This window comes from Babylonia areolata, chromosome 35 (genome assembly GCF_041734735.1).
Source record: "Babylonia areolata isolate BAREFJ2019XMU chromosome 35, ASM4173473v1, whole genome shotgun sequence".
NCBI classification, from domain to species: domain Eukaryota; kingdom Metazoa; phylum Mollusca; class Gastropoda; order Neogastropoda; family Buccinidae; genus Babylonia; species Babylonia areolata.
The window spans coordinates 6,324,941-6,352,195 of NC_134910.1; the positions used below are offsets into that span (position 1 = coordinate 6,324,941).

Sequence of the window (27,255 nt, forward strand, 5' to 3'; positions counted from 1 at the left end):
TCTCCCATCTCTCACACACACACTTCTCTCTCCCATCTCTCTCACACACACTTCTCTCTCCCATCTCTCTCACACACACTTCTCTCTCCCATCTCTCACACACACACTTCTCTCTCCCATCTCTCACACACACACTTCTCTCTCCCATCTCTCACACACACACTTCCTCTCTCCCATCTCTCTCACACACACTTCTCTCTCCCATCTCTCACACACACACTTCTCTCTCCCATCTCTCTCTCACACACACTTCTCTCTCCCATCTCTCTCACACACACTTCTCTCTCCCATCTCTCTCTCACACACTTCTCTCTCCCATCTCTCACACACACACTTCTCTCTCCCATCTCTCACACACACACTCTCTCTCCCATCTCTCACACACACACTCTCTCTCCCATCTCTCACACACTCTCTCTCCCATCTCTCACACACACACTCTCTCTCCCATCTCTCTCACACACACTTCTCTCTCCCATCTCTCTCACACACCTATCCATCTCTCTCCCACATCTCTCTACATCCACACACACACACTCTCCTCCCATCTCACACACACACACTTACTCCCATCTCTCTCACACACTCCTCATCCCATCTCATCACACACACTTCTCTCTCCCATCTCTCATCACACACACTTCTCTCTCCCATCTCTCCCACACACTCTCTCTCCATCTCTCTCACACACACATCCTCTCTCCCATCTCCACACACACACTTCTCTCTCCATCTTCTCACACACACTTTCTCTCTCTCCACACACTCTCTCTCCTCTCACACCACTCTCTCTCCCATCTCTCCACACACACACCTCTCTCCCATCTCTCACACACACACCTCTCTCCCATCTCTCTCACACACACTCTCCTCCCATTCTTCTCACACCTTCTCCTCCATCTCTCACACCACCACTCTCCCATCTCTCACACACACCCCTCTCCTCTCTCTCCACACTCTCTCTCTCCCATCTCTCTCACACACACTTCTCTCTCCCATCTCTCTCACACACACTTCTCTCTCCCATCTCTCTCACACACTTCTCTCTCCATCTCACACACACTCCTCTCTCCCATCTCACACACACACACTTCTCTCTCCCATCTCTCACACACACACTTCTCTCTCCCATCTCTCACACACACACTTCTCTCTCCCATCTCTCACACACACACTCCTCTCTCCCATCTCTCTCACACACACTCCTCTCTCCCATCTCTCACACACACACTTCTCTCTCCCATCTCTCACACACACACTCCTCTCTCCCATCTCTCTCACACACACTCCTCTCTCCCATCTCACACACACACACTTCTCTCTCCCATCTCTCACACACACACTCCTCTCTCCCATCTCTCTCTCTCACACACTCCTCTCTCCCATCTCTCTCACACACACTCCTCTCTCCCATCTCTCTCACACACACTCCTCTCTCCCATCTCTCACACACACTCCTCTCTCCCATCTCTCACACACACACTCCTCTCTCCCATCTCTCTCTCACACACTCCTCTCTCCCATCTCTCACACACACTCCTCTCTCCCATCTCTCACACACACACTTCTCTCTCCCATCTCTCTCACACACACTCCTCTCTCCCATCTCTCACACACACACTCCTCTCTCCCATCTCTCTCTCACACACACTTCTCTCTCCCATCTCACACACACACACTTCTCTCTCCCATCTCACACACACACACTTCTCTCTCCCATCTCTCACACACACACTCCTCTCTCCCATCTCTCACACACACACTCCTCTCTCCCATCTCTCTCACACACACTCCTCTCTCCCATCTCTCTCACACACACTCCTCTCTCCCATCTCTCACACACACACTCCTCTCTCCCATCTCTCTCACACACACTCCTCTCTCCCATCTCTCTCACACACACTCCTCTCTCCCATCTCTCTCACACACACTTCTCTCTCCCATCTGTCACACACACACACTCCTCTCTCCCATCTCTCACACACACACTTCTCTCTCCCATCTCTCTCTCTCACACACTCCTCTCTCCCATCTCTCTCTCTCACACACTCCTCTCTCCCATCTCTCTCACACACTCCTCTCTCCCATCTCTCACACACACTCCTCTCTCCCATCTCTCTCACACACACACCTCTCTCCCATCTCTCTCACACACACTCCTCTCTCCCATCTCTCCCATCTCTCTCACACACACACCTCTCTCCCATCTCTCTCACACACACTCCTCTCTCCCATCTCTCTCACACACACTGCTCTCTCCCATCTCTCTCACACACACTCCTCTCTCCCATCTCTCCCATCTCTCACACACACACTCCTCTCTCCCATCTCTCTCACACACACTCCTCTCTCCCATCTCTCTCACACACACTCCTCTCTCCCATCTCACACACACACACTCCTCTCTCCCATCTCTCTCACACACTCCTCTCTCCCATCTCACACACACACACTCCTCTCTCCCATCTCTCTCACACACTCTCCTCTCTCACACTCTCCTATCTCCCATCTCTCTCACACACTCTCCTCTCTCCCATCTCTCTCACACACTCTCCTCTCTCCCATCTCTCTCACACACTCTCCTCTCTCCCATCTCTCACACACACACTCCTCTCTCCCATCTCTCTCACACACTCTCCTCTCTCCCATCTCTCCCATCTCTCACACACACACTCCTCTCTCCCATCTCTCTCACACACACTCCTCTCTCCCATCTCTCCCATCTCTCACACACACACTCCTCTCTCCCATCTCTCTCACACACTCCTCTCTCCCATCTCTCTCACACACACTCCTCTCTCCCATCTCTCCCATCTCTCACACACACACTCCTCTCTCCCATCTCTCTCTCACACACACTCCTCTCTCCCATCTCTCACACACACTCTTCTCTCTCCCATCTCTCACACACACTCCTCTCTCCCATCTCACACACACACTCTTCTCTCCTCTCTCCCATCTCTCTCACACTCCTCTCTCCCATCTCTCACACACACTCCTCTCTCCCATCTCTCACACACACTCCTCTCTCCCATCTCTCTCACACTCTCCTCTCTCCCATCTCTCACACACACTCCTCTCTCCCATCTCTCACACACACTCCTCTCTCCCATCTCACACACACACTCCTCTCTCCCATCTCTCACACACACTCCTCTCTCCCATCTCTCACACACACTCCTCTCTCCCATCTCTCACACACACTCCTCTCTCCCATCTCTCACACACACTCCTCTCTCCCATCTCACACACACACTCCTCTCTCCCATCTCTCACACACACTCCTCTCTCCCATCTCACACACACACTCCTCTCTACCATCTCTCACACACACTCTTCTCTCCCACCTCTCACAGCGTATATGGACTTTGTCCGAACGTAGTGCCTCCTTCTTGAGTGACTGGACTGAACTGAACTGATATGTCATGTTTTTATTTCAGTCTTTTACCTACTACATAACTTTTTCCTTTGCGATATGTTAACAGATTTACCTTTTTTGTGGTTAAAAAATATATATATATATATTGTTTATATCTGTGCTTGGTTGTTGTTGTTTTTTTGTTTGTTTTTTAACCTACTATAGACTATCAAAGCCTTATCAGCGCGCTGGGTTATGTGAGAATCAGGCATGCCCCCCCCCCCCCCTCGACCCTCCCCCCCCCGACCCCCCACGCACCCACCCCCACTTTTATTTTCCTTTTTTTTTTTTTTTTTTTTTTTGCAAGCAGACGTGGTGATGTTGCGTATAATAAGGATCTGTGGGCTCGCCGTTGCAGCAACCTTGACAGTGAAAGTGTGCTCTGTGTGTGTGTGTGTGTGTGTGTGTGTGTGTGTGTGTGGCAGGCATAAACAGCCAAATGCATCTTTATTCCAACGTCAATTCAGCCAATCAAATAACAATAACCGATAATCAGATGTATGACTGAAAATGAATGCCAGAGTGTGTGTGTGCGAGGGATACATCTCAACTCAAGTACTGCGAACTGCATTACTGTTGTTATATGCCTGTGTCAACTTTTAGTATACCTTTATGCCTATCCTTTAACTGTGGTTATTATTGCAGGTGTAAGGCTGTGACAATGTATGTATGATTTACTCAAGTTACCTGTTATGGGTTTCTGTTGTTGTTGTTGTCGTCTATTGTTGTCCAGTGTACGGATGGTTTGCCCAAGGTTGACATCTGAATCTGAGTACACACACACACACACACACACACACACACACACACACACACACACACACACACACACACACACATGGTTGATGTATATACATATGACTTTGACTTTCTTGTACATTGTTGTTGTTTTCCTGTATGATACCACCATTATGAATTTCTCTCGCTGTCGATACTGAAGCGTTGTGTTTTGTGTGTTGTGTATGGTGGCCCACCACCACCACAGGCAAGATGCCTAAGTACTTCCGGAACCAGGAGTACGGGTCCCTGAAGAAGGAGTGCCTGAAGAAGGGCGTGCTCTTTGAGGACCTCGAGTTCCCCGCCAACAACAAGTCCCTCTTCTACAGCAAGGTGGACAAGGACATTGAGTGGATGAGGCCCAAGGTCAGTCCTCGTCCTCGTCGTTGTCATCATCATTGTCGTCTTTGTCATCGTCATCGTCATTATCATTGTCGTCGTCGTCATGATCGTCGTCTTCATCATCATTATCGTCGTCGTCGTTAGCATTACCGTCGTCGTCGTTATCATAGTCGTCGTCACTGTCGTCGTTGTCGTCATCATTGTCGTCGTCATTATTGTCGTCATGAACATCATCGCCATCATCATCATCATCATCATTATCATTTTAGTGCTACCACAACTGCTGGTGGTGATGATAATGCAGTTGCTGCTGCTACTACTACTACTACTACTACTACTACTACTACTACTACTGCTGCTGCTGCTGCTGCAAGTACCACTACTACCCCCCCCCCCCCCCAATCTGAACCATTGCGTTCTACGTATGCTGCTGCTACTACTACTACTACTACTACTACTACTACTACTACTACTACTGCTGCTGCTGCTGCTGCTGCTGCTGCTGCTACAACTACCACTATGCCCCCACTCCCCATCCCCTTCCAATCTGAATCATTTACGTTCTGCGCATTTTTCACTCTACTTTTATATATTCACTTATTTGTTTATTTTGACAAATCGTTTCATTCCATTCTGTGCCAAAGTTTTACACACCCCTAGGGTAGGTTCCCAAGGCCTGATGAGCAGATGTTGGGTGGCGTATATGGATCAGTCCGCACGCTTTGACACCTTGAAACTGAAACTACAAATACTCCTCCTCCTCCTGCTAACACTACTACTACTACTAGGCCTCCTTCGGTCATGACTGACCATGGATAGAGTATATCCGACCTAATGTCTAGTTGGGCTGTCTGCTTGGACCAAGCAGCGTCGCCTGTGACTGTAGAGACCGATGTGAGAGAAAGAATCTCTGTCGCAGCGGCCACATGTGTAAGGTGATGCTGGTCTGTTGGCTGCCGTTCCTTTTCTGCGAGCTCGCTTTTCTGCTGCAGCAGCTGACAGTTTGTCCTCACCAATCCGTAGCTGATTCTTGAGAGTGCTTCTCCAGCTGTTGCGGTCATCTGCAAGGTCCTCCCAGGACTCAGTGTTGATCTCAAGCGCCTTCATGTCACGTTTGCAAACGTCTTTGTATCTCAGCTGTGGGCGGCCGATGCTTCTCTGCCCCATGGCGAGCTCTCCATAAAGGATGTCTTTTGGAATGCGACCATCTTCCATGCGGGGAACGTGGCCCAGCCAGCGCAGCCAGCGCTGTCTCAGCATGGTATACATGGTCGATGCCAGTAGATGCCGAGTATGCGCCGTAGGCTTCTCATGTGGAAGGTATTGAGCCTTTTCTCGTGACGAGCATGTGTGGTCCACGCCTCACTGCCATACAGCAAGGTGCTGAGGACGCATGCGTTGTATACGGCCATCTTTGTGTTCGTGGTCAGCTTGGGATTTGGTACTACTACTACTACTACTACTATTACTACTACGAGCAACAAAAACAACAATATCTATGATAATCATAGTGGTATTAATGATGATGATGATGATTGTAATGATCATCATTATCAGCATCAGCATCAGCATCATGACGCATGTGCTGGTTACTATGGTGATGACAGTGGTAATGGTGGCTACTGTGGTGATGACGATGGTGGTGGTTACTGTGGTGATGACGGTGGTGGTTACTATGGTGATGACGGCGACAGGAGCTGTGCAAGGTGCCCAGGCTGATCGTGGACGGCATGTCGTGTGACGACCTGAACCCTGGGGAGCTGGGCAACTCCTGGTTCATCACAGCCTGCTCAAGCATCGCCCAAGAGAAGAAAATATGGCAAAAGGTCGGTCAGGGCTGCCGGACAGGGGAGGGGATGGGGGGGGAGTAGAATGGGGGGGGGGGCGGGGGGGGGGGGGGTGGGAAGAGCTCCCATGTCGTCGTCGTCGTCGTCTTGGTTTGTGGTTATTGTTGTTGTTGTTGTCAGTTTTGTGTTGTTTGTTTCTTTGTTGCTTTTTCTTTGTTTTTCTGCGTCTGTGTGTGTGTGTGTGTGTGTGTGTTGGAGCTCATGTACGTTTATATGTATTTGACTGTGCTTTCATATCTGTGAAACTGCGTTTTGGGGGGCATATCTGTTATGCATGTGTGGGTGTATGTGTGAATGTGTGTCTTCATGTTTTATATTTATTTGCTTATTTATCATCATTGTTGTCTTATTTATTTAATTATTTATTTATTATTATTATTATTTTATCATTATTTTCATTACTACTATCTTTTTTTTATATCATAATTATTATTTATTTATTTATGTATGTACGCTTATCTATCTTTTTTTTTTTTTTTTTTTTTTCTCAAGGCCTGACTAAGCGCGTTGGGTTACGCTGCTGGTCAGGCATCTGCTTGGCAGATGTGGTGTAGCGTATATGGATTTGTCCGAACGCAGTGACGCCTCCTTGAGCTACTGAAACTGAAACTGAAACTTTCTGCGTCTGCTTTTTGTGGTTGTCGTCGTTGTTGTTGTTGTTGTTGTTGTACCTTTCGTGGTGATGGTTGTCGCTTGTGTTGTTGCTGTTGTTGTTGTTTTGTGGTTGTCGTTGTTGTTCCCGTTGAGGTTGTCGTTGTTGCTGCTGCTTTGTTGTTTGTTGCTGCTTTGTTGTTTGTTGCTGCTTTGTTGTTTGTTGCTGCTTTGTTGTTGTTGTTGTTGCCTTTGTTGTTGTTGTTGTTGCCTTTGTTGTTGTTGTTGCTTTGTTGTTTGTTGCTGCTTTGTTGTTTGTTGCTGCTTTGTTGTTTGTTGTCGTTGTCGCTTTGTTGTTGTTGTTGTTGCCTTTGTTGTTTGTTGCTATTTTGTTGTTTGTTGCTGCTTTGTTGTTTGTTGCTGCTTTGTTGTTTGTTGCTGCTTTGTTGTTTGTTGCTGCTTTGTTGTTTGTTGCTGCTTTGTTGTTTGTTGTCGTTGTCGCTTTGTTGTTTGTTGCTGCTTTGTTGTTTGTTGCTGCTTTGTTGCTTGTTGCTGCTTTGTTGTTTGTTGCTGCTTTGTTGTTTGTTGCTGCTTTGTTGTTTGTTGCTGCTTTGTTGTTTGTTGCTGTTTTGTTGTTTGTTGCTGTTTTGTTGTTTGTTGCTGCTTTGTTGTTTGTTGCTGTTTTGTTGTTTGTTGCTGCTTTGTTGTTGTTATTGTTGCTGCTTTGTTGTTTGTTGCTGCTTTGTTGTTTGTTGCTGTTTTGTTGTTTGTTGCTGTTTTGTTGTTTGTTGCTGTTTTGTTGTTGTTATTGTTGCTGCTTTGTTGTTTGTTGCTGTTTTGTTGTTTGTTGCTGCTTTGTTTTTGTTGTCGTTGTCGCTTTGTTGTTTTTGTTGCTGCTTTTGTTGTTGTTGTTGCTTTTGTTGTTGTTGTTGTTGTTGTTGCGTTTGTGTACATTTGTATGTGTGTGCATGCGTGCGTGTGCGCGTTTGTGTGTATTTTTGTGTGTGCGCGCGTCTGTGTGTGTATATGTGTGTGTGTGTGTGAACAAGTTCTATAAATGCTTGTGTGTCAATTCAGATATTCAAAGAAGTAAGTGGAAATGGGTATGTATTTTAATAATTGTGCTTTACTGGATGTTGGAATGGGCTATGCATGTGCATGTGCCTATGAATCTGTGCCTGTATTGTGTAATAATTTTACGTGTGTGTGTGTGTGTGTGTGTGTGTCCTTTTCATTATCAAGTTGTTACCGGAATATTCCAGTGCTTTCTCTTTCGCTTCTTTACTTTTTTTTCATGTTTTGTTTCGATTAGTGGCCAGATTTGTTTTTTCTTTCTTTCTTTATTTTTTTAAAAGACCTGTATTGTGCCTATTTTTTTTACCCATTGAATATTCAGTGTTCATCATTCTTTTACTTCTTCTTCTTCTGCTCTTCCTCCTCTTATTCCTCCTCCTCCTTCTCCTTCCTCCTCCTCCTTCCCCTCTGTCATGCTATAGAAGAAAGCGGACAAGAAAACCCAAACCAGACAACATAAACACCTAAACAACAAAAACAACAACAACAACAACACAAGTTACAGATTTTATTCAGCCAGGCTTTTTATTAAAGTTCGGCACAGAAATGGACTAACGGAACAGAGGGACTCAAATACAAATCAACAATAACTACAACCCCGCCAGCAGTACTGGATACAGTAAGATAATGATTTACCAGATAAATGGATCAACACAAAGACACACCTGGAAGGACAATCCACCTGCGAAGACCGGTTTGAAGAATGTACTTGATTGAGTGCTCTTAAATGAAATGAAATGAAATGAATAGATTAACTCACTCAGTACGGCCAGTCCTCTCTTCTCCTCTACACAGACCCCTCGGATGTCCAGTGGGTGTCTGAATGACCCAACCTTTAGCTTCCATCGTCAGAATTGTGGTATTCTTTGTCAACATTCACCTCTTCAGTATAAGAGCCTTCCGCTTGCAATATTTTGATGATGGTAACTGGGGTGAAACACTGTTAACGTCGTCTCTTTCGCCGTTCGTATGGAGAGAGTTAAAAAAAACAAAAAAACTGAAGCAGTTTGAAATAGCTGATTTGACTGGATATGTGAATGAATTGTGCATTATCAATGCTGGGAGAATCTGAAAAACAGCAACAACAACAAAACCACGTTGGTGACAGGTCAGAACGTCAGTTTTGACAGGAATCTCCAAAATAGTGTCGTTTACATTCAGACCATAGGGTATTTAGACGTCAGTGTATTTGCGAACGATGCTGCACAGTTACTGAGTGCTCTTAAAAGGGTGTGTTTGTGTGGTGTGTGTGTGTGTGTGTGTGTGTGTGTGTGTGTGATCAAAACCAACAATGCAACAGTTTGGTGCAATGTTCCAATAATAGGTTATGTCTAATGAGTTCAAGACCTGCTTCTGGTTTAATGATAATAACAATAATAACAATGATATGCAGGCTTATATAGCGTAGTATCCCTGTCTCAAATGGGGCTCACCGAGCTTTATAATAAGATATACAAATGTGAGATTAAATGAATTTAAAATGTACAAAAAATAAAATAAAACATACATCTCACATCACAAAGGCTAAAATTTACGTACTTCAAACTAAGTGAGACAAAGATTTGTATATCATCACAGGCAATACCACACATTGGCCCAAATCACAGTAAGATAAAAACATGTCACATTCACCAAGGAACCAGGCGTCACAGAACCACACTAAAATCATCACAAATGCACACAAATCAACTCCAAGAGCACGCCCAGCGATCAAATCACAGCAAGCGTATACAGCTGTAAGCTCTACTTAGAAAGACTCAACTTGAAGAGATGTGTTTTGAGTGCTCTCTTGAATGCGGGTGTTGGGGTATGACGCATGTGTGAAGGCAGTGAATTCCCTTTTTTTGGTGCAACAAAAGAAAAGGAACGTTCACCATTAGTTGGAATTGACAGTGTGCGCATGTCATTTGAAGAACGGAGTTGTCTGGATGGTGAACAGACAGGAAGTGGATCTGAAAGATAGACGGGACAAGAATCAGTGAAGAAATTGTGACAGAGGACTGAGAGTTTGTATTGTATTCATGCTTGAAGGGGGAACCAGTGAAGGGAAGTGAGTAGGGGAGTGATGTGCTGACGTTTCTGAGCCTTGAGTGTGAGTCGTGCTGCCGTTTTGAACTTTTTGAAGTTTGTCAACATAGTGTTTGGGGCAGCCAGCAAGAAGAGCATTTCCATAATCTAATCTAGATAGGACAAAAGAACAAACCAATGTCTTTGTGGTTTCTGTGCTTAGATATTGGCGAATGGAACTGATTTGTTGGAGTGCTGCATTTGCTGACCTACAAATGTGGTTGATGTGTATGTCAAGTGTCATGTCATCCGAAAGCACGTACCCTAAATTGCGTGCGGATTTTGAGAAAGGTATGTAATAGTCCACACGTACCCAAACCCATCGTTAGCAATTAGACTTGCCCGTGCGCCTTTAACCTTAGACACCCCTGCTATTTCAACCGTTGAAAAATTGCTGAAAAAAGTTAGACGACTTTTTTTCTTTTTTCTTTTTTTTTTTTTTTATGATGCAACCAATCGGGAAAGCCTTTAAAAACAGAAGAGCTACATCTGACGATTCTACGACCTGTTATCTGTACAATACACACGTTGAGCTGGTCGCTCCGACTGGATCGTTCGCTGTTCCAGCATACGTTGATTTGTTTCTTTAGTTGGTTGCTGGTTGATTATTGTTGGCTAATTTTTGTCATTTTTGTGATGTTCGTTTTTCTTTTTCGTTGTTCGTTTTGTTTGAGGGCAGATTGAACCACACTTTTTTTTTAGAAGTATGCAAAAATGGAAACAGTGAAACTCGTATCTAAAAAAATAAAACCCTTACAGATCTAACATCAGCAGAGAAATAATTATCATCCCATGCACTTGAGCTCGCTTTCTCTCAAAATCTGTCTTCAGAAAGAATCTAACCTCTCTTGCTGTGGTAGTTGACTCTGGAACGAGCAGCCACCATATATCAAATTGCTATGTGGCACATCAACCTTACTTTCTATATTGAAAATGCTATGAAAAACTGATGCCGTTGAGTCTGTTGTTGTTATTCTGTGTTTATGTTTTGTACTCTGTATTATCAAAATTCCGTGTGTCACTTCTGAATACCTTTCGTGATCAGTATTTATGACATACACATTCGCTTCATATGCATGAATTTTCATAAACGATTGTGAACTCTCTCTCTCTGTCTCTCTTTTTCTCGACGATTGTGAACTCTCTCTCTCTCTGCCTCTCTCTCTCTTTTTTTCTCTCTGTCTCTCTGTCTCTTTTTCTCTCTGTCTCTCTCTCTCTCTCACTCCCTCTCTGTCAGTCAGTCTTTCACTTCTGTGAAGCCCACTTCATGCTTGCTGGTATTTGTTTTTGCATAGCTTGTTTCTTGAATGTCATGCCTTCTGTAACAGTCATATGTGTGTGTCGAGGGTGTGTGTGCGTGTTGGGTAGGGTGGGGGTGGGGTTCAAATTGCATGCAGATGGTTTGTGTTTATTACTGTGTAGAAGAGAGTCTTTATAGAGCGTGGGGTGGATGAAGAAAAAGCACATTGTTACATATCTGCTATCTCTGAGAGTAAAGAATTATGTCCTCTTTGTCTTGTCTTGTCTTGTCGCCTGCTTCCCCCATCCCCATCACTCTGTCTCTCACTGTCATGTACTAACATGGTGATCAGGTGGCAATCATGTTTGTGAGCAGCACAGCTTTTGCTGTTTTTTTTTCTTCTTTTTTTTTTTTTTTTTTTTTTTTTTTTTTTTTTTTTACTCACTTGTGTAAACAAAGTGAGTCTATGTTTTAACCCGGTGTTCGGTTGTGTGTGTGTGTGTGTGTGTGTGTGTGTGGTAAACTTTAACATTGACATTTTCTCTGCAAATACTTTGTCAGTTGACACCAAATTAGGCATAAAAATAGGAAAAATTCAGTTCTTTCCAGTCATCTTGTTTAAAACAATATTGCACCTCTGGGATGGGCACAATTTTTTTTTTTTTAAAGAAGCCAAATTATATGCAAACTGCATTTACTGTTGTTGTTGTTTTTTTGTTTGTTTGTTTTTTTATTCTCTAAACTTGGCACTTTTATCTGATATTCTGACACAACAACAAGAGCAGTCATTTTTATCATTTTTTTGTTCAAACAGGAACTTATTTTGCTAAGCATGAAAGATATATTTATTTTGCATGTCTTTGGTGCAGATAGTAAAAAAAGGGAAATTAATCTGTAATTAATGCTGGGGACTTAATTTGCTTTAAACTGATCTTTCTCATCTTAAACATTACATTTTGAAATTATACTCAATACATAAAAAGCTCATGTGTTTTACTCTCAGTGTACAGGGCTTTCACTATGTTTATTCGCCCAAGTGGTCTTTTCCGGAAAATACTAAAATCAATACGACGAGTGGACTTCTTAGATCTATTGGCTGAGCCCTGAAGGTCATGGGCAAAAATCAATTGCGTACACATATTTATACATATTCAAAGCGCGTGCTCATATTCTTCGCGAACGCGAACGACGCCATTTTGTTTCAAGTTGTTGACCTGCCCGTTCAATCCTATATTCAATCAACAATACACGATAACATGTGATGGAAAGTTGGAGAAGGAGACCGTTAAATATTTATTCAGAGAAATATTTGTGAATGCCTCATCACTCACTGGATTATGCCCCAAACTGCCATAAAAATATCCACAGAATCAGTCGGAATTAACAGTTAAAAATTGTAAACCATGCGAGTTAATACCCTTGAATTGATGATACGTAAAATTTTCCAGTCTTGACTTTTCTCAAAATGAAGTCCTTTTCACTTCTTACGACGTTTAGAAGTACTTGTACTTGGCTCTACATGTTATTAGTTTAACAAAATACTAAATTTTCATATCAACTTTAAAACTATAAAACTAGAATGAACATAAAAGAGAAATTGAATCGACCGTGTCATACTACATTCCCGGCGGGTGTAACTAAACTTGTACATCTATCTAGATCTAGAGAAAACAGCTAAATGTTGCAGTGTGATTGCGGCGATAGCCACATCTCCTTTACCGCGGACTTAAAATGAATTTTTTAAATTTTTTATTGCCCTTAAAGATTTTTTGAATACCCAAGATACACCAGAACAACATGATTTAAACAGCGTTCTCACTGCGAATACCGCAATCGATTTATCGCCCTTTAGAAAAGTATGTTCAAAATATTAAATTTTAGAACGTGAGTTAAGGAGCCACGATAGTGTAATGGGTAAGACAGTTTCTTCTCACCCGAACACCCGGGGTTCGAATCTGGTTAGGACTTTTTTTCTTTCTTTCTTTCTTTTTTTTTTTTTTAAAACCCGAAGCATTATAATAACAAATACAGAACACATTTTAACGATTACATTTTTTTTAAAGTGTATCACAAGTGAGTCTTGAAGGCCTTGCCTCTCTTGTTTTATATACTTTTTTGCTTTTTTTTCCGAATGATGCACAAATGGTGGACGTCTCAGAACATCAGTCCACATCAAAAAGCAAGGTAAGTTTGGGGGTTAGATAAGAAGATGGGTGCAACGATTCTTATCTGCTGAAGGCTTTTTTTGTTGTTGTTGTTGTTGCTTTATTTTCGTTGTTTTTTTTCAATAAAACCGCTGTTCATATTGTAGAGGGTGGCCGTAACGGACCCGGTCAGACGTTGGACTTGTGGCCCAGTGCTCACCAGTGGTTAGGGTTCCAGGCCCGCCTTTGGCATGGTGCTGTGTCCTTGGAGAGAGGCACTTTGCTCCAGGGTTCCTCACTCCGCCCTGGTGTCTGTGGGTCTCTGACTAGGGTTGGAGAAGGTGAAAACACCGGGAGGAGAGGTCTGGGCCCCCCGCCTTCTTGTGCCGAGCTTTAGACACAGTGGATGTGAATTCACTGTCCTTATGACCCCAAAAAAGGCTGTGGAACCGTTAGTACAGAATTGGGCCCCGCCGTGATATTGACACAGTGGATGTGAATTCACTGTCCTTATGACCCCAAAAAGGCTGTGGAACCGTTAGTACAGAATTGGGCCCCGCCGTGATATTGACACAGTGGATGTGAATTCACTGTCCTTATGACCCCAAAAAGGCTGTGGAACCGTTAGTACAGAATTGGGCCCCGCCGTGATATTGACACAGTGGATGTGAATTCAGTGCCCTCATGGCCTGTGAAAAAAAAAAAAAGCTGTGGGGGCTTTCAACCTTTCACCTTTCACCCTGACCTTTGACAGGTGATCCCGAACGCCAAGGAGCAGGAGTGGGACGACAAGAACCAGTACGCTGGCATCTTCCGCTTCAACTTCTGGCGCTTCGGCCAGTGGATCGAGGTGGTCGTCGACGACCGTCTGCCCACCCGCAATGGCAAGCTCATCTTCTGCCACTCCAAGACCCGCAACGAGTTCTGGTCGGCACTTCTGGAGAAGGCCTACGCCAAGTGAGTGCGGCCTCCTCCTCGTTGTCATCGTCGTCGTCGTCGTCGTTGTCGTCGTCGTTATGTATTAAAAAGTGGTTTTGCGTTGTGTTGTGCAGTGTTGTGATGTCTTGCAATGTGTTGTGTTGTGTTGCAATGTGTTGTATTGAGTTGTGTTGTTATTTGTTGTGTTGCGTCGTGCTGTGTTGTAATGTGTTGCAGTGTGTTGTGCTGTATTGTGTTGTGCTCTATTGTAATGTGTTGTGTTGTAATGTGTTGCAGTGTGTTGTATGTGTTTTGCTGTGTTGTAATGTGTTGCTGTGTGTTGTACTGTGTTGCAGTGTGTTTTGCTGTGTTGTAATGTGTTGCAGTGTGTTGTATTGTGTTTTGCTGTGTTGTAATGTGTTGCAGAGTGTGGTATTATGTTGTGCTGTATTGTAATGTTTTGCAGTATGTTGTATTGTGTTGCAGTGTATTGTATTGTCTTGTGCCGTATTGTAATGTTTTGCAGTATGTTGTATTGTGTTGTGCTGTATTGTAATGTGTTGTGCTGTGCTGTGTTGTAATGTACTGTGTTGCAGTTTGTGTTTTGCTGTGTTGTAATGTGTTGCAGAGTGTGGTATTATGTTGTGCTGTATTGTAATGTTTTGCAGTATGTCGTATTGTGTTGCAGTGTATTGTATTGTCTTGTGCCGTATTGTAATGTTTTGCAGTATGTTGTATTGTGTTGTGCTGTATTGTAATGTGTTGTGCTGTGCTGTGTTGTAATGTACTGTGTTGCAGTGTGTTGTATTGTGTTGTGCTTTGTTGTAATGTGTTGAAGTGTGTTGTATTGTGTTGTAATATGTTGCAGAGTTATGTATTGTGTTGTGCTGTATTGTAATGTGTTGTGTTGTAATGTGTTGTGATGTATTGTAACGTGTTGTGTTGTGTTGTAATGTGTCGTACTGTGTTGCAGTGTGTTGTGTTGCGTTGTGCTGTGTTGTAATGTGTTGCAGTGTGTTGTGTTGTGCTGTATTGTAATGTGTTGTGTTGTAATGTGTCGTACTGTATTGTAACGTGTTGCAGTGTGTTGTATTATGTTGCGGCTGTGTTGTTATGTGTTGCGTTGTGCTGTATTGTGTTGTGCTGTGTTGTAAATTGCTGCATTTTGTTGTGTCATTTTTGCCAGTGTGTTTGTTTTCCTGTCAAAGAGGATGTTTCTACAAAATTGTGCCAGGAACAACCCCTCTGTTACCGTGGGTTCTTTTACATGCGCGAAGTGCATGCTACACATGGGACCTCGATTAGCGTCTTATCCAAATGACTGGCGTTCAGATTGCCACTCAAGGGTTGTTGATTTTTATTCTTCTTTTTTTTTCCTGACATTTTGCGTATTCAATTATCATAATATGATTAACAAAAAGACATTTAACGAAGGATACAAAACAACAGCAAGGAAAAAAAGAGGGAAAGATAAGCACAATACAACATCATCATCACCGTCATCATCATCATCGCCATCATCATCATCGCCATCATCATCATCGCCATCATGATCATCACCGTCATCATCATTACCGCCATCATCACCGTCATCATCATCACCATCATCATCACCGTCGTCGTCGTCGTCATCATCATCACCGTCATCATCATCACCGTCGTCGTCGTCGTCATCATCATCACCGTCCTCATCATCACCGTCATCATCATCATCGCCATCATCATCATCGCCATCATGATCATCACCGTCATCATCATTACCGCCATCATCATCACCGCCATCATCGCCATCACCGTCATCATCACCGTCATCATCATCACCGTCATCGTCGTCGTCGTCATCATCATCGTCGTCATCATCATCGTCATCGTCGTCATCAAATCATCATCACCACCATCATCGTCATCAGCGCCACACGTGGCGGTGTGTGGTCTTTAGCTCTGCACTGAACACGTCACGTGATCATCCAGTTGGATTTAAAGATGTCAGTGGGAAATGTCCTTGTCACACTTTCCATGGACTGGGTGTTTGTGGTGGTTGAGGATGGTCTGCGCGTATATTTGTATGTGTGTGTATGTGTGTGCCTGTGCGTGCGGGCGCGTAGGTGTGTCTGTGTGTGTCTGTGTATGCGTCTGTGTATGTGTCTGTGTGTTTACTGGTTGTGTGTAGTGTAGTGGTTGATCAAGATGTGTGTGTGTGTGTGTCCTGAGAACCAGTCCCTGTGTGTGCGTGCATGTGTGTGCGTGTGTGTGTGTGGGTGTGTATGTGTGTGTTTGTGTGTGTGTGTGTGTGTGTGTGTGTCAGGATGTTCGGGGACTACGAGTCCCTGATGCAGGGCTACGCGGTGGACGCCCTGGTGGACTTCACAGGGGGGGTTTCTGAGCGCCTGGACCTGACGGCGCTGGACCTGGACCACACCCCCACCAAGAAGAGGGTCTTCGAGAAACTGGTGGACGCGTCAGAAAACGGGGCCCTCATCGTCACCAAGATCGAGGTCTGTGCCCTGTGTGGTTCGGTGTGGGGGGCTTCAGTGTTGAGTGGTGTGGTGTGTAGATAGTCTTCTTCTTCTTCTTCTTCGTTCGTGGGCTGCAATTCCCACGTTCACTCGTATATACGCGAGTGGGCTTTTACGTGTATGACCGTTTTTACCCCGCCATGTAGGCAGCCATACTCCGCTTTCGGGGGTGTGCATGCTGGGTATCTTCTTGTTTTCCATAACCCACCGAACGCTGACATGGATTACAGGATCTTTAACGTGCGTATTTGATTTTCTGCTTGCGTATACACACGAAGGGGGTTCAGGCACTAGCAGGTCTGCACATATGTTGACCTGGGAGATCGTAAAAATCTCCACCCTTTACCCACCAGGCGCCGTCACCGTGATTCGAACCCGGGACCACCAGATTGAAAGTCCAACGCTTTAACCACTCGGCTACTGCGTAGATAGTGGTGTGGGGGGCTTCAGTGTTCAGTGGTGTGGTGTGGAGATAGTGGTGTGGGGGTCTTCAGTGTTCAGTGGTGTGTAGATAGTGGTGTGGGGGTCTTCAGTGTTCAGTGGTGGGGTGTGTAGATAGTGGTGGGGGGGTCTTCAGTGTTCAGTGGTGTGGTGTGTAGTGGTGTGGGGGTCTTCAGTGATGAGGTGTGTAGATAGTGGTGTGGGGGTCTTCAGTGTTCAGTGGTGTGGTGTGTAGTGGTGTGGGGGTCTTCAGTGGTGGGGTGTGTAGATAGTGGTGTGGGGGTCTTCAGTGTTCAGTGGTGGGGTGTGTAGATAGTGGTGTGGGGGTCTTCAGTGTTCAGTGGTGTGTAGATAGTGGTGTGGGGGTCTTCAGTGTTCAGTGGTGGGGTGTGTAGATAGTGGTGTGGGGGTCTTCAGTGTTCAGTGGTGTGTAAATAGTGGTGTGGGGGTCTTCAGTGTTCAGTGGTGTGTAGATAGTGGTGTGGGGGTCTTCAGTGTTCAGTGGTGGGGTGTGTAGATAGTGGTGTGGGGGTCTTCAGTGTTCAGTGGTGTGTAGATAGTGGTGTGGGGGTCTTCAGTGTTCAGTGGTGGGGTGTGTAGATAGTGGTGTGGGGGTCTTCAGTGGTGTGGTGTGTAGTGGTGTGGCAGTCTTCATTGTTCAGTGGTGTGTAGATAGTGGTGTGGGGGTCTTCAGTGTTCAGTGGTGGGGTGTGTAGATAGTGGTGTGGGGGTCTTCAGTGTTCAGTGGTGGGGTGTGTAGATAGTGGTGTGGGGGTCTTCAGTGTTCAGTGGTGTGGTGTGTAGTGGTGTGGGGGTCTTCAGTGATGAGGTGTGTAGATAGTGGTGTGGGGGTCTTCAGTGTTCAGTGGTGTGGTGTGCAGTGGTGTGGGGGTCTTCAGTGATGAGGTGTGTAGATAGTGGTGTGGGGGTCTTCAGTGTTCAGTGGTGGGGTGTGTAGATAGTGGTGTGGGGGTCTTCAGTGTTCAGTGGTGGGGTGTGTAGATAGTGGTGTGGGGGTCTTCAGTGTTCAGTGGTGTGGTGTGTAGATAGTGGTGTGGGGGTCTATGTGAGTGTCTGGAGTGTTAGTTGTGGGGTGTTCTGTACATAGATATCTATGTGGGTGTCTGGAGTGTTAGTTGTGGGGTGGGGTGTGCACTGTGTGTGTGTGTGTGTGTGTGTGTGTGTGTGACTGTCATGAGTGTTTAGTTGTGGGGCGGGGTGTGTACTGTGTATGTATGTATGTATGGTAGTCAGTTGTGTTCGACAATGACCATCAGAACAGCAGAGGTGTCTGTGGCTGTGGCTGTGTATGTCTGTGTGTGTGTGTGTGTGTGTGTGTGTGGTGTTTGTGTGTGTCTGTGGCTGTGTGTACGTGTGTGTGTGTGTGTGTGTGGTGTTTGTGAGTGTCTGTGGCTGTGTGTACGTGTGTGTGTGTGTGTGTGTGTGGAGGGGGAGTGTGTATGTGTGTGTGCGTCATCATGATCATCATCATTACCGTTTTTGACCATCATTGTCATTATCATCATCATGATGATCATTGTTGTTGTTGTTATTATTATTATTATCATCATTATCATTAATAATATTGTTATGACGACGATGATGATGATGACGATGACGATGATGATGATGACGGTGATGATTATGATGATGACGACGGTGATGATGATGATGATGATGATGATGATGGTGATGATGATGATGATGTTGATGGTGATGATGATGACGATGATGATGACGATGTTGATGATGATGACGGTGATGATGATGACGATGTTGATGATGATGACGATGATGATGACGATGCAGTGCGCGGAAGAGGACCGGGGGTCAGAAGTGGAGCATGGGCTGGTGCGGGGCCAGGGCTACACCATGACGGCGGCCAAGCTGGTGGAGGTGAAGAAGTCCCTGCAGGGGGCCGTGGGGGCCGCTATGCTGCAGTTCTGCCGCCTCTTCAACCCCTGGGACTCCCGCGAGTGGACCGGGGCCTGGTCGGACGGGTCAGTTCACACACACCTCGTCTTCTTCTTCTTCTTCTTTCTTCTTCTTTCTTCTTGCTTCTTCTTTCTTCTTCTTCTTCTTCTTCTTCTTCTTCTTCTTCTTCTTCTTCTTCTTCTTCTTTCTTCTTCTTCTTGTTCTTTCTTCTTCTTCTTCTTCTTGTTCTTCTTCTTCTTCTTCTTCTTGTTCTTCTTTTTCTTTTTGTCTTCTTCTTCTTCTTCTTCTCCTTCTTCTTCTTGTTCTTTTTCTTTTCTTCTTCTCTTCTTCTTGTTCTTTTTCTTTTCTTCTTCTTCTTCTTTCTTGTTCTTCTTGTTCTTCTTCTTCTTCTTTCTTCTTCTTCTTGTTCTTCTTCTTTCTTCTTCTTCTTCTTTTTTCTTTTTTTCTTCTTCTTCTTCTTATTCTTTCTTCTCTTTCTTCTTCTTCTTTTTCTTATTTCTTCTTCTTCTTCTTCTTTCTTCTTCTTCTTCTTCTCCTTCTTGTTCTTTCTTCTTCTTCTTCTTCTTTCTTCTCCTTCTTCTTCTTCTTCTTGTTCTCCTCCTCCTTCTTCTTCTTCTTTCTCTTCTCCTTGTTCTCTCTTCTTCTTCTTCTAGTTCTCTCCTTCTTTTTCTTCTTCTTCTTCTTCTTCTTCTTCTTCTTGTTCTCTCTTCTTCTCCTTCTTGTTCTCCTTCTTCTTCGTTCGCGGGCTTCTTCTTCTTCTTCTTCTTGTTCTCTCTTCTTCTCCTTCTTGTTCTCCTTCTTCTTCGTTCGCGGGCTGCAACTCCCACGTTCACTCGTATGTACACGAGTGGGCTTTCACGTGTATGACCGTTTTTACGCCGCCGTGTAGGCAGCCATACTCCGTTTTCGGGGTTGACTGAAACAATCGAAAACTAACACTAACAGAGCTGTTCTGTTCTCGGGGGTGTGGATGCTGGGTATGTTCTCGCTTCCATAACCCACCGAACGCTGACATGGATTGCAGTATCTTTAACGTGCGTATTTGATCGTATGGGTATACACACGAAGGGGGGGTTCAGGCACTAAGCAGGTGTGCACATACGCTGACCTGGGAGATCGGAAAAAAAAAATCTCCACCCTTTTCCCACCAGGCGCCATTACCGAGATTCGAACCCGGGCCCCTCAGATTGAAAGTCCAGCGCTTTAAACCACTCGGTTGTTGTGCCTGTCACACATGGTCTGACGGGTCAGAGGGATCAAGTCCTGGCTGTCTGAAGAGGTGTGATGTCCTGGCTGTCTGAAGAGGTGTGATGCCCTGGCTGTCTGAAGAGGTGTGATGCCCTGGCTGTCTGAAGAGGGGTGATGCCCTGGGTGTGATGTCCTGGCTGTCTGAAGAGGGCCGATGTCCTGGCTGTCTGAAGAGGTGTGATGCCCTGGGTGTGATTTCCTGGCTGTCTGAAGAGGTGTGATGCCCTGGGTGTGATGTCCTGGCTGTCTGTAGTGGGATGAAGTCCTGGATGTCTGAAGAGGGGTGATGTCCTGGCTGTCTGAAGAGGTGTGATGTCCTGGCTGTCTGAAGAGGTGTGATGCCCTGGGTGTGATGTCCTGGCTGTCTGAAGAGGTGTGATGTCCTGGGTGTGATTTCCTGGCTGTCTGAAGAGGTGTGATGCCCTGGGTGTGATGTCCTGGCTGTCTGTAGTGGGATGACGTCCTGGCTGTCTGAAGAGGTGTGATGCCCTGGGTGTGATGTCCTGGCTGTCTGTAGAGGGGCGATGTCCTGGCTGTCTGTAGAGGGATGAAGTCCTGGCTGTCTAAAAGAGGGGTGATGCCCTGGCTGTCTAAAAGAGGGGTGATGTCCTGGCTGTCTGAAGAGCGGTGATGTCCTGGCTGTCTGAAGAGGTGTGATGTCCTGGCTGTCTGTAGAGGGGTGAAGTCCTGGCTGTCTAAAAGAGGGGTGATGTCCTGGCTGTCTGAAGAGGGGTGAAGTCCTGGCTGTCTAAAAGAGGGGTGATGTCCTGGCTGTCTTTAGAGGGGTGATGTCCTGGATGTCTGAAGAGGTGTGATGTCCTGGCTGTCTAAAAGAGGTGTGATGTCCTGGCTGTCTGAAGAGGGATGAAGTCCTGGCTGTCTAAAAGAGGTGTGATGTCCTGGCTGTCTGAAGAGGGGTGATGTCCTGGCTGTCTGTAGAGGGATGATGTCCTGGCTGTCTGAAGAGGGATGATGTCCTGGCTGTCTAAAAAAGGGGTGATGTCCTGGCTGTCTAAAAAAGGGGTGATGTCCTGGCTGTCTGAAGAGGGGTGATGTCCTGGCTGTCTAAAAAAGGGGTGATGTCCTGGCTGTCTAAAAGAGGGGTGATGTCCTGGCTGTCTGTAGAGGGATGAAGTCCTGGCTGTCTAAAAGAGGGGTGATGTCCTGGCTGTCTGAAGAGGGGTGATGTCCTGGCTGTCTGAAGAGGGGTGATGTCCTGGCTGTCTTAAGAGGGGCGATGTCCTGGCTGTCTGTAGAGGGGTGATGTCCTGGCTGTCTGAAGAGGGGTGATGTCCTGGCTGTCTGAAGAGGTGTGATGTCCTGGCTGTCTGAAGAGGGGTGATGTCCTGGCTGTCTGAAGAGGTGTGATGTCCTGGCTGTCTGTAGAGGGGTGAAGTCCTGGCTGTCTAAAAGAGGGGTGATGTCCTGGCTGTCTGAAGAGGGGTGAAGTCCTGGCTGTCTAAAAGAGGGGTGATGTCCTGGCTGTCTGAAGAGGGGTGAAGTCCTGGCTGTCTAAAAGAGGGGTGATGTCCTGGCTGTCTGAAGAGGTGTGATGTCCTGGCTGTCTGTAGAGGGGTGAAGTCCTGGCTGTCTAAAAGAGGGGCGATGTCCTGGCTGTCTGAAGAGGGGTGAAGTCCTGGCTGTCTAAAAGAGGGGTGATGTCCTGGCTGTCTAAAAGAGGGGTGAAGTCCTGGCTGTCTAAAAGAGGGGTGAAGTCCTGGCTGTCTAAAAGAGGGGTGAAGTCTTGGCTGTCTGAAGAGGTGTGATGTCCTGGCTGTCTGTAGAGGGATGAAGTCCTGGCTGTCTGAAGAGGGATGAAGTCCTGGCTGTCTGAAGAGGGGTGATGTCCTGGCTGTCTGTAGAGGGGTGATGTCCTGGCTGTCTGTAAAGGGATGAAGTCCTGGCTGTCTGAAGAGGGGTGATGTCCTGGCTGCCTGTAGAGGGATGAAGTCCTTGCTGTCTTTAGAGGGGTGATGTCCTGGCTGTCTGAAGAGGGGTGATGTCCTGGCTGTCTGAAGAGGGGTGATGTCCTGGCTGTCTGAAGAGGGGTGATATCCTGGCTGTCTGAAGAGGGGCGATGTCCTGGATGTTCTGGGGATGAGGTCCGTATCGCCGTACAAGGTCATGGACCTTGTTCATTTGGGCCCACAAACTTTGTCACACTGTCAAAACTAAGCAGACTGGCAGACGGAATGTGTGGTGAAAGTATAGCCATTCCCAATTCATAATATTTCACGTGAGACCAGACAAACGAACCTCATTGTGTTCAGTTTCTGAGCAGAAGACGGAAGCTGCTGCCTCGGCAGTGTTCTCCCCCCTGTCGTCTGGCATTCGTCAAAGCGGGGGTGGGGGTGGGGAGTGGGGGTCAAGGTCACACATTTAAACATTGAGGCGGAGACTCGTTCTGTTCGCTACTGGCATCGTCAAGTGTTTCACGGCGTGTGCGTTGGACAGAATTCTGACCCACTGTTCTTCACCAGTCATCAGGGTTGGAGGCCCCCCCCCCCCCCCGCCCCCCAACCCCCCATCCATGGCGGAAGGAGGGGGGGGGGGGTGTGTCTGTGTCTGTGTGTTGTTGCTTTCAGGAAATGCAAAGGTTTTGTTGTGATTTTTTTTTGATTTTTTTACAGTAAACGTAAGTAGATTGATCAGATACAGCTGTGTAAAACGTTCACCTTTCAGTGTGGGTTTTGAAAGTGGCTTTCTGCCAACTCTATCAGTGATAGAAACACACTTTTGATCTGTGGTTTTCATGTGTTAGGATGCATTAAATCTGTGTGTGTGTGTGTGTGTGTGTGTGTGTGTGTGTGTGTGTGTGTGTGTGTGTGTGTGTGTTTTTGTGTGTGTGTATATATTTGTGTGTGTGTGTGTGCGTGTTTGTGTGTGCGTGTGTGTGTGTGTGCGTGTGTGTGTGTGTGTGCGTGTGTGTGTGTGTGTGTGTGTGTGTGTGCAGATCCCCGGAGTGGAAGAGCCTGGCCCAGAGTGAGTGGGAAAAGATGGGCGTCAAGTTCCAGCAGGAAGGCGAGTTTTGGTCAGTGATCCCAGGCTGTGTGTTGGCTTTTGTGTTGTGTTGTGTTGTGCTTTCTTTCCTCAAAAATACGTGGTGTGGCCATCCTTAAAAAAAAAAAAAAAAAAAAAAACCGTAGAACACAATACCTTAATACTTGTATCAGTTACATGAAATATAAAGCGTCTTGTCTTGTCTCGTCTTGTCTTGTGTTGGATGTTGTATGGTGTGTTGGTTGTTGTATGGTGGGTGGGTTGTTGTATGGTGGGTTGGATGTTGTGTGGTGGGTTGATTGTGTATGGTGTGTTGATTGTTGTATGGTGTGTTGATTGTTGTACGATGTGTTGATTGTGTACGGTGTGTTGATTGTTGTATGGTGGGTTGGATGTTGTATGGTGGGTTGATTGTGTATGGTGTGTTGATTGTTGTATGGTGTGTTGATTGTGTACGGTGTGTTGATTGTTGTATGGTGTGTTGATTGTTGTACGATGTGTTGATTGTGTATGGTGTGTTGATTGTTGTAGGGTGTGTTGATTGTGTATGGTGTGTTGATTGTTGTACGATGTGTTGATTGTGTACGGTGTGTTGATTGTTGTAGGGTGTTTTGATAAATGTATAGCATTGTAATTGTGGATCTTTTCTTTCTTTCTCTCATTCTTCCACTCTCTTTCTTCATTAGTTTCTAATGTTTTGCTTACCTCTTTCACTCAATCACATAAACGATCACAACTTCCCAGTCAGTCTAGTGAACGTTCACCCCACAAGTCACATGAACCTTCACCCTCAACAAGTCACATGAACCTTCACCCCTCAACCAGTCACATGAACCTTCACCCTCAACAAGTCACATGAACCTTCACCCCTCATACATCACTGGAACGAACACAGACATTCAGCCAGTCACATTAATGCTGACAAACCGTGAACCCAATCATAAGAACGTTCACCCATCAACCATGAGCACAGTAATGATGACAAACCATAAACCCAATCACACGAACGATCACACCCCCTCAACCAATCACGTGAACGATCACAACCCCTCAGACCAATCACGTGAACGATCACAACCCCACAACCAATCACACGAACGATCACAACCCCTCAGACCAATCACACGAACGATCACACCCCCTCAAACCAATCACGTGAACGATCACAACCCCACAACCAATCACACGAACGATCACAACCCCTCAGCCAATCACACGAACGATCACACCCCCTCAACCAATCACACAAACGATCACAACCCCACAACCAATCACACGAACGATCACACCCCCTCAACCAATCACGTGAACGATCACAACCCCTCAGACCAATCACACGAACGATCACAACCCCTCAAACCAATCACGTGAACGATCACACCCCCTCAACCAATCACATGAACGATCACATCCCTTCAAACCGATCACGTGAACGATCACAGCCCCTCAAACCAACCACACGAACGATCACAACCCCTCAGACCAATCACACGAACGATCACAACCCCTCAGACCAATCACACGAACGATCACAACCCCTCAAACCAATCACGTGAACGATCACAACCCCACAACCAATCACACGAACGATCACAACCCCTCAAACCAATCACGTGAACGATCACACCCCCTCAACCAATCACACGAACGATCACAACCCCTCAAACCAATCACACGAACGATCACACCCCCTCAACCAATCACACAAACGATCACAACCCCTCAAACCAATCACACGATCACACCCCCTCAACCAATCACGTGAACGATCACATCCCTTCAAACCGATCACGTGAACGATCACAGCCCCTCAAACCAACCACACGAACGATCACAACCCCTCAAACCAATCACGTGAACGATCACACCCCCTCAACCAATCACACAAACGATCACAACCCCTCAAACCAATCACACGATCACACCCCCTCAACCAATCACGTGAACGATCACAACCCCTCAAACCAGTCACATGAACGATCACAACCCCTCAAACCGATCACGTGAACGCTCACAGCCCCTCAAACTGATCACACGAACGATCTTAACCCCTCAGACCAATCACACGAACGATCACAACCCCTCAGACCAATCACATGAACGATCACAACCATTCGAACCGATCACACAAAGGCGCACAACTGCTCAAACCAATCTAACGGCGATCACAAACTTTGAACCAATCACGCAAAACATCACAAACCTTGAAATCAATCCCACGAGCCATCAGAAATCTTCAGACCAATCCCATGAACCAACCTAGTCCCTATGAACCAACCTAGTCCCATGAACCATCGCAAACCCTCAGACCAATCCCACAAACCATCAAAAATCTTCAAACCAATCCCATGAACCAAACCAATTCCATGAACCATCACAAACCTTTGAACCAATTCCATGAACCATCACAAACCTTCAGACCAATTCCATGAACATCACAAACCTTCAGACTAACTTCAAGAACCAGGACAAACCTTCAGACCAACCCCACGAACCACGACAAACGTTCAATCCAGTGACCACCTTGCCCCCCTGCCCCCAGGATGTGCTTTGACGACTTTGTCAAGTACTTCACGCACGTGGACATCTGTCACTTCGTCAACACCTCCTTCTTCACGCTGAAGAAGTCGTGGAACGAGGCCATCCTGCACAGCCAGTGGTCAGTATCCGGCAGGAATGGAGGCGGGGACTACAACAGCCGGACTTTCCTCAGCAACCCGCAGGTCAGGGGGTGCGGGCAAAAGGGAGAAGGGGTAGGGTGAAAGGGGGAGGGAAGGGGGAACGGTGGGGGTAGGGGGGGGGGGGGCTATGTCAGCCTGACATTCCTCATCTACCCCCATGTTTGGAGGTGGGGGGGGGGAAAGGGGTGGGGGGGGGTGAAAGGAGGTGGGAGGATGAGGGTGGAGGGAGGGGGTGGGGGGCTATGTCAGCCGGACATTCCTCAGCAACCCCCAGATCAGAGGAGGGGGAGCGGGGAGTAAAGGAGGTGGGAGAAAGGGGGTAAAAAGGGGAGGGAGGGGTGGAGAAAGGGGGTTAAAAGGGGAGGGAGGAGGTGGAGAAAGGTTAAAAGGGGAGGGAGGGGTGGAGAAAGGTTAAAAGGGGAGGGAGGGGTGGAGAAAGGGGGTTAAAAGGGGAGGGAGGAGGTGGAGAAAGGTTAAAAGGGGAGGGAGGAGGTGGAGGAAGGGGATTAAAATGGGAGGGAAGGGGTGGAGAAAGGGGGTTAAAAGGGGAGGGAAGGGATGGAGAAAGGGGGTTAAAAGGGGAGGAAAGGGATGGAGAAAGGGGGTTAAAAGGGGTGGAGAAAGGGGGTTAAAAGGGATGGAGAAAGGGTGTTAAAGGGGGTGGAGAAAGGGGGTTAAAAGGGGAGGGAAGGGGTGGAGAAAGGGGGTTAAAAGGGATGGAGAAAGGGGGTTAAAGGGGGTGGAGAAAGGGGGTTAAAAGGGGAGGGAAGGGGTGGAGAAAGGGGGTTAAAGGGGGTGGAGAAAGGGGGTTAAAAGGGGAGGGAAGGGGTGGAGAAAGGGGGTTAAAAGGGGTGGAGAAAGGGGGTTAAAAGGGGTGGAGAAAGGGGGTTAAAAGGGGAGGGAGGAGGTGGAGAAAGGGGATAGGGATGGGGGTTTGAGGAGAAGGGTGGCTAGTTGGTGCGTGCTTTTGTGTGTGTGTGTGTGTAAGCATGTCTATGAACGATGTGTGTGTCTGA

At 46.4% G+C, this 27,255-nt stretch overlaps 1 protein-coding gene across 3 annotated transcripts in view; it reads left to right on the plus strand.

Annotated features, from left to right (window-relative positions):
- The window catches only part of LOC143277895 (calpain-5-like), a 68,035-nt gene that overhangs the window by 10,206 nt on the left and 30,574 nt on the right, over positions 1-27,255 (plus strand). For all 3 annotated transcript variants that reach the window (XM_076582851.1, XM_076582853.1, XM_076582852.1), the window contains exons 2-8: positions 4,404-4,561; positions 6,232-6,363; positions 14,255-14,457; positions 16,724-16,913; positions 19,185-19,375; positions 23,512-23,589; positions 26,101-26,281. In XM_076582851.1, the coding sequence (XP_076438966.1) occupies positions 4,404-4,561; positions 6,232-6,363; positions 14,255-14,457; positions 16,724-16,913; positions 19,185-19,375; positions 23,512-23,589; positions 26,101-26,281 (1,133 nt within the window). The remainder of the gene's footprint in view (positions 1-4,403; positions 4,562-6,231; positions 6,364-14,254; positions 14,458-16,723; positions 16,914-19,184; positions 19,376-23,511; positions 23,590-26,100; positions 26,282-27,255) is intronic.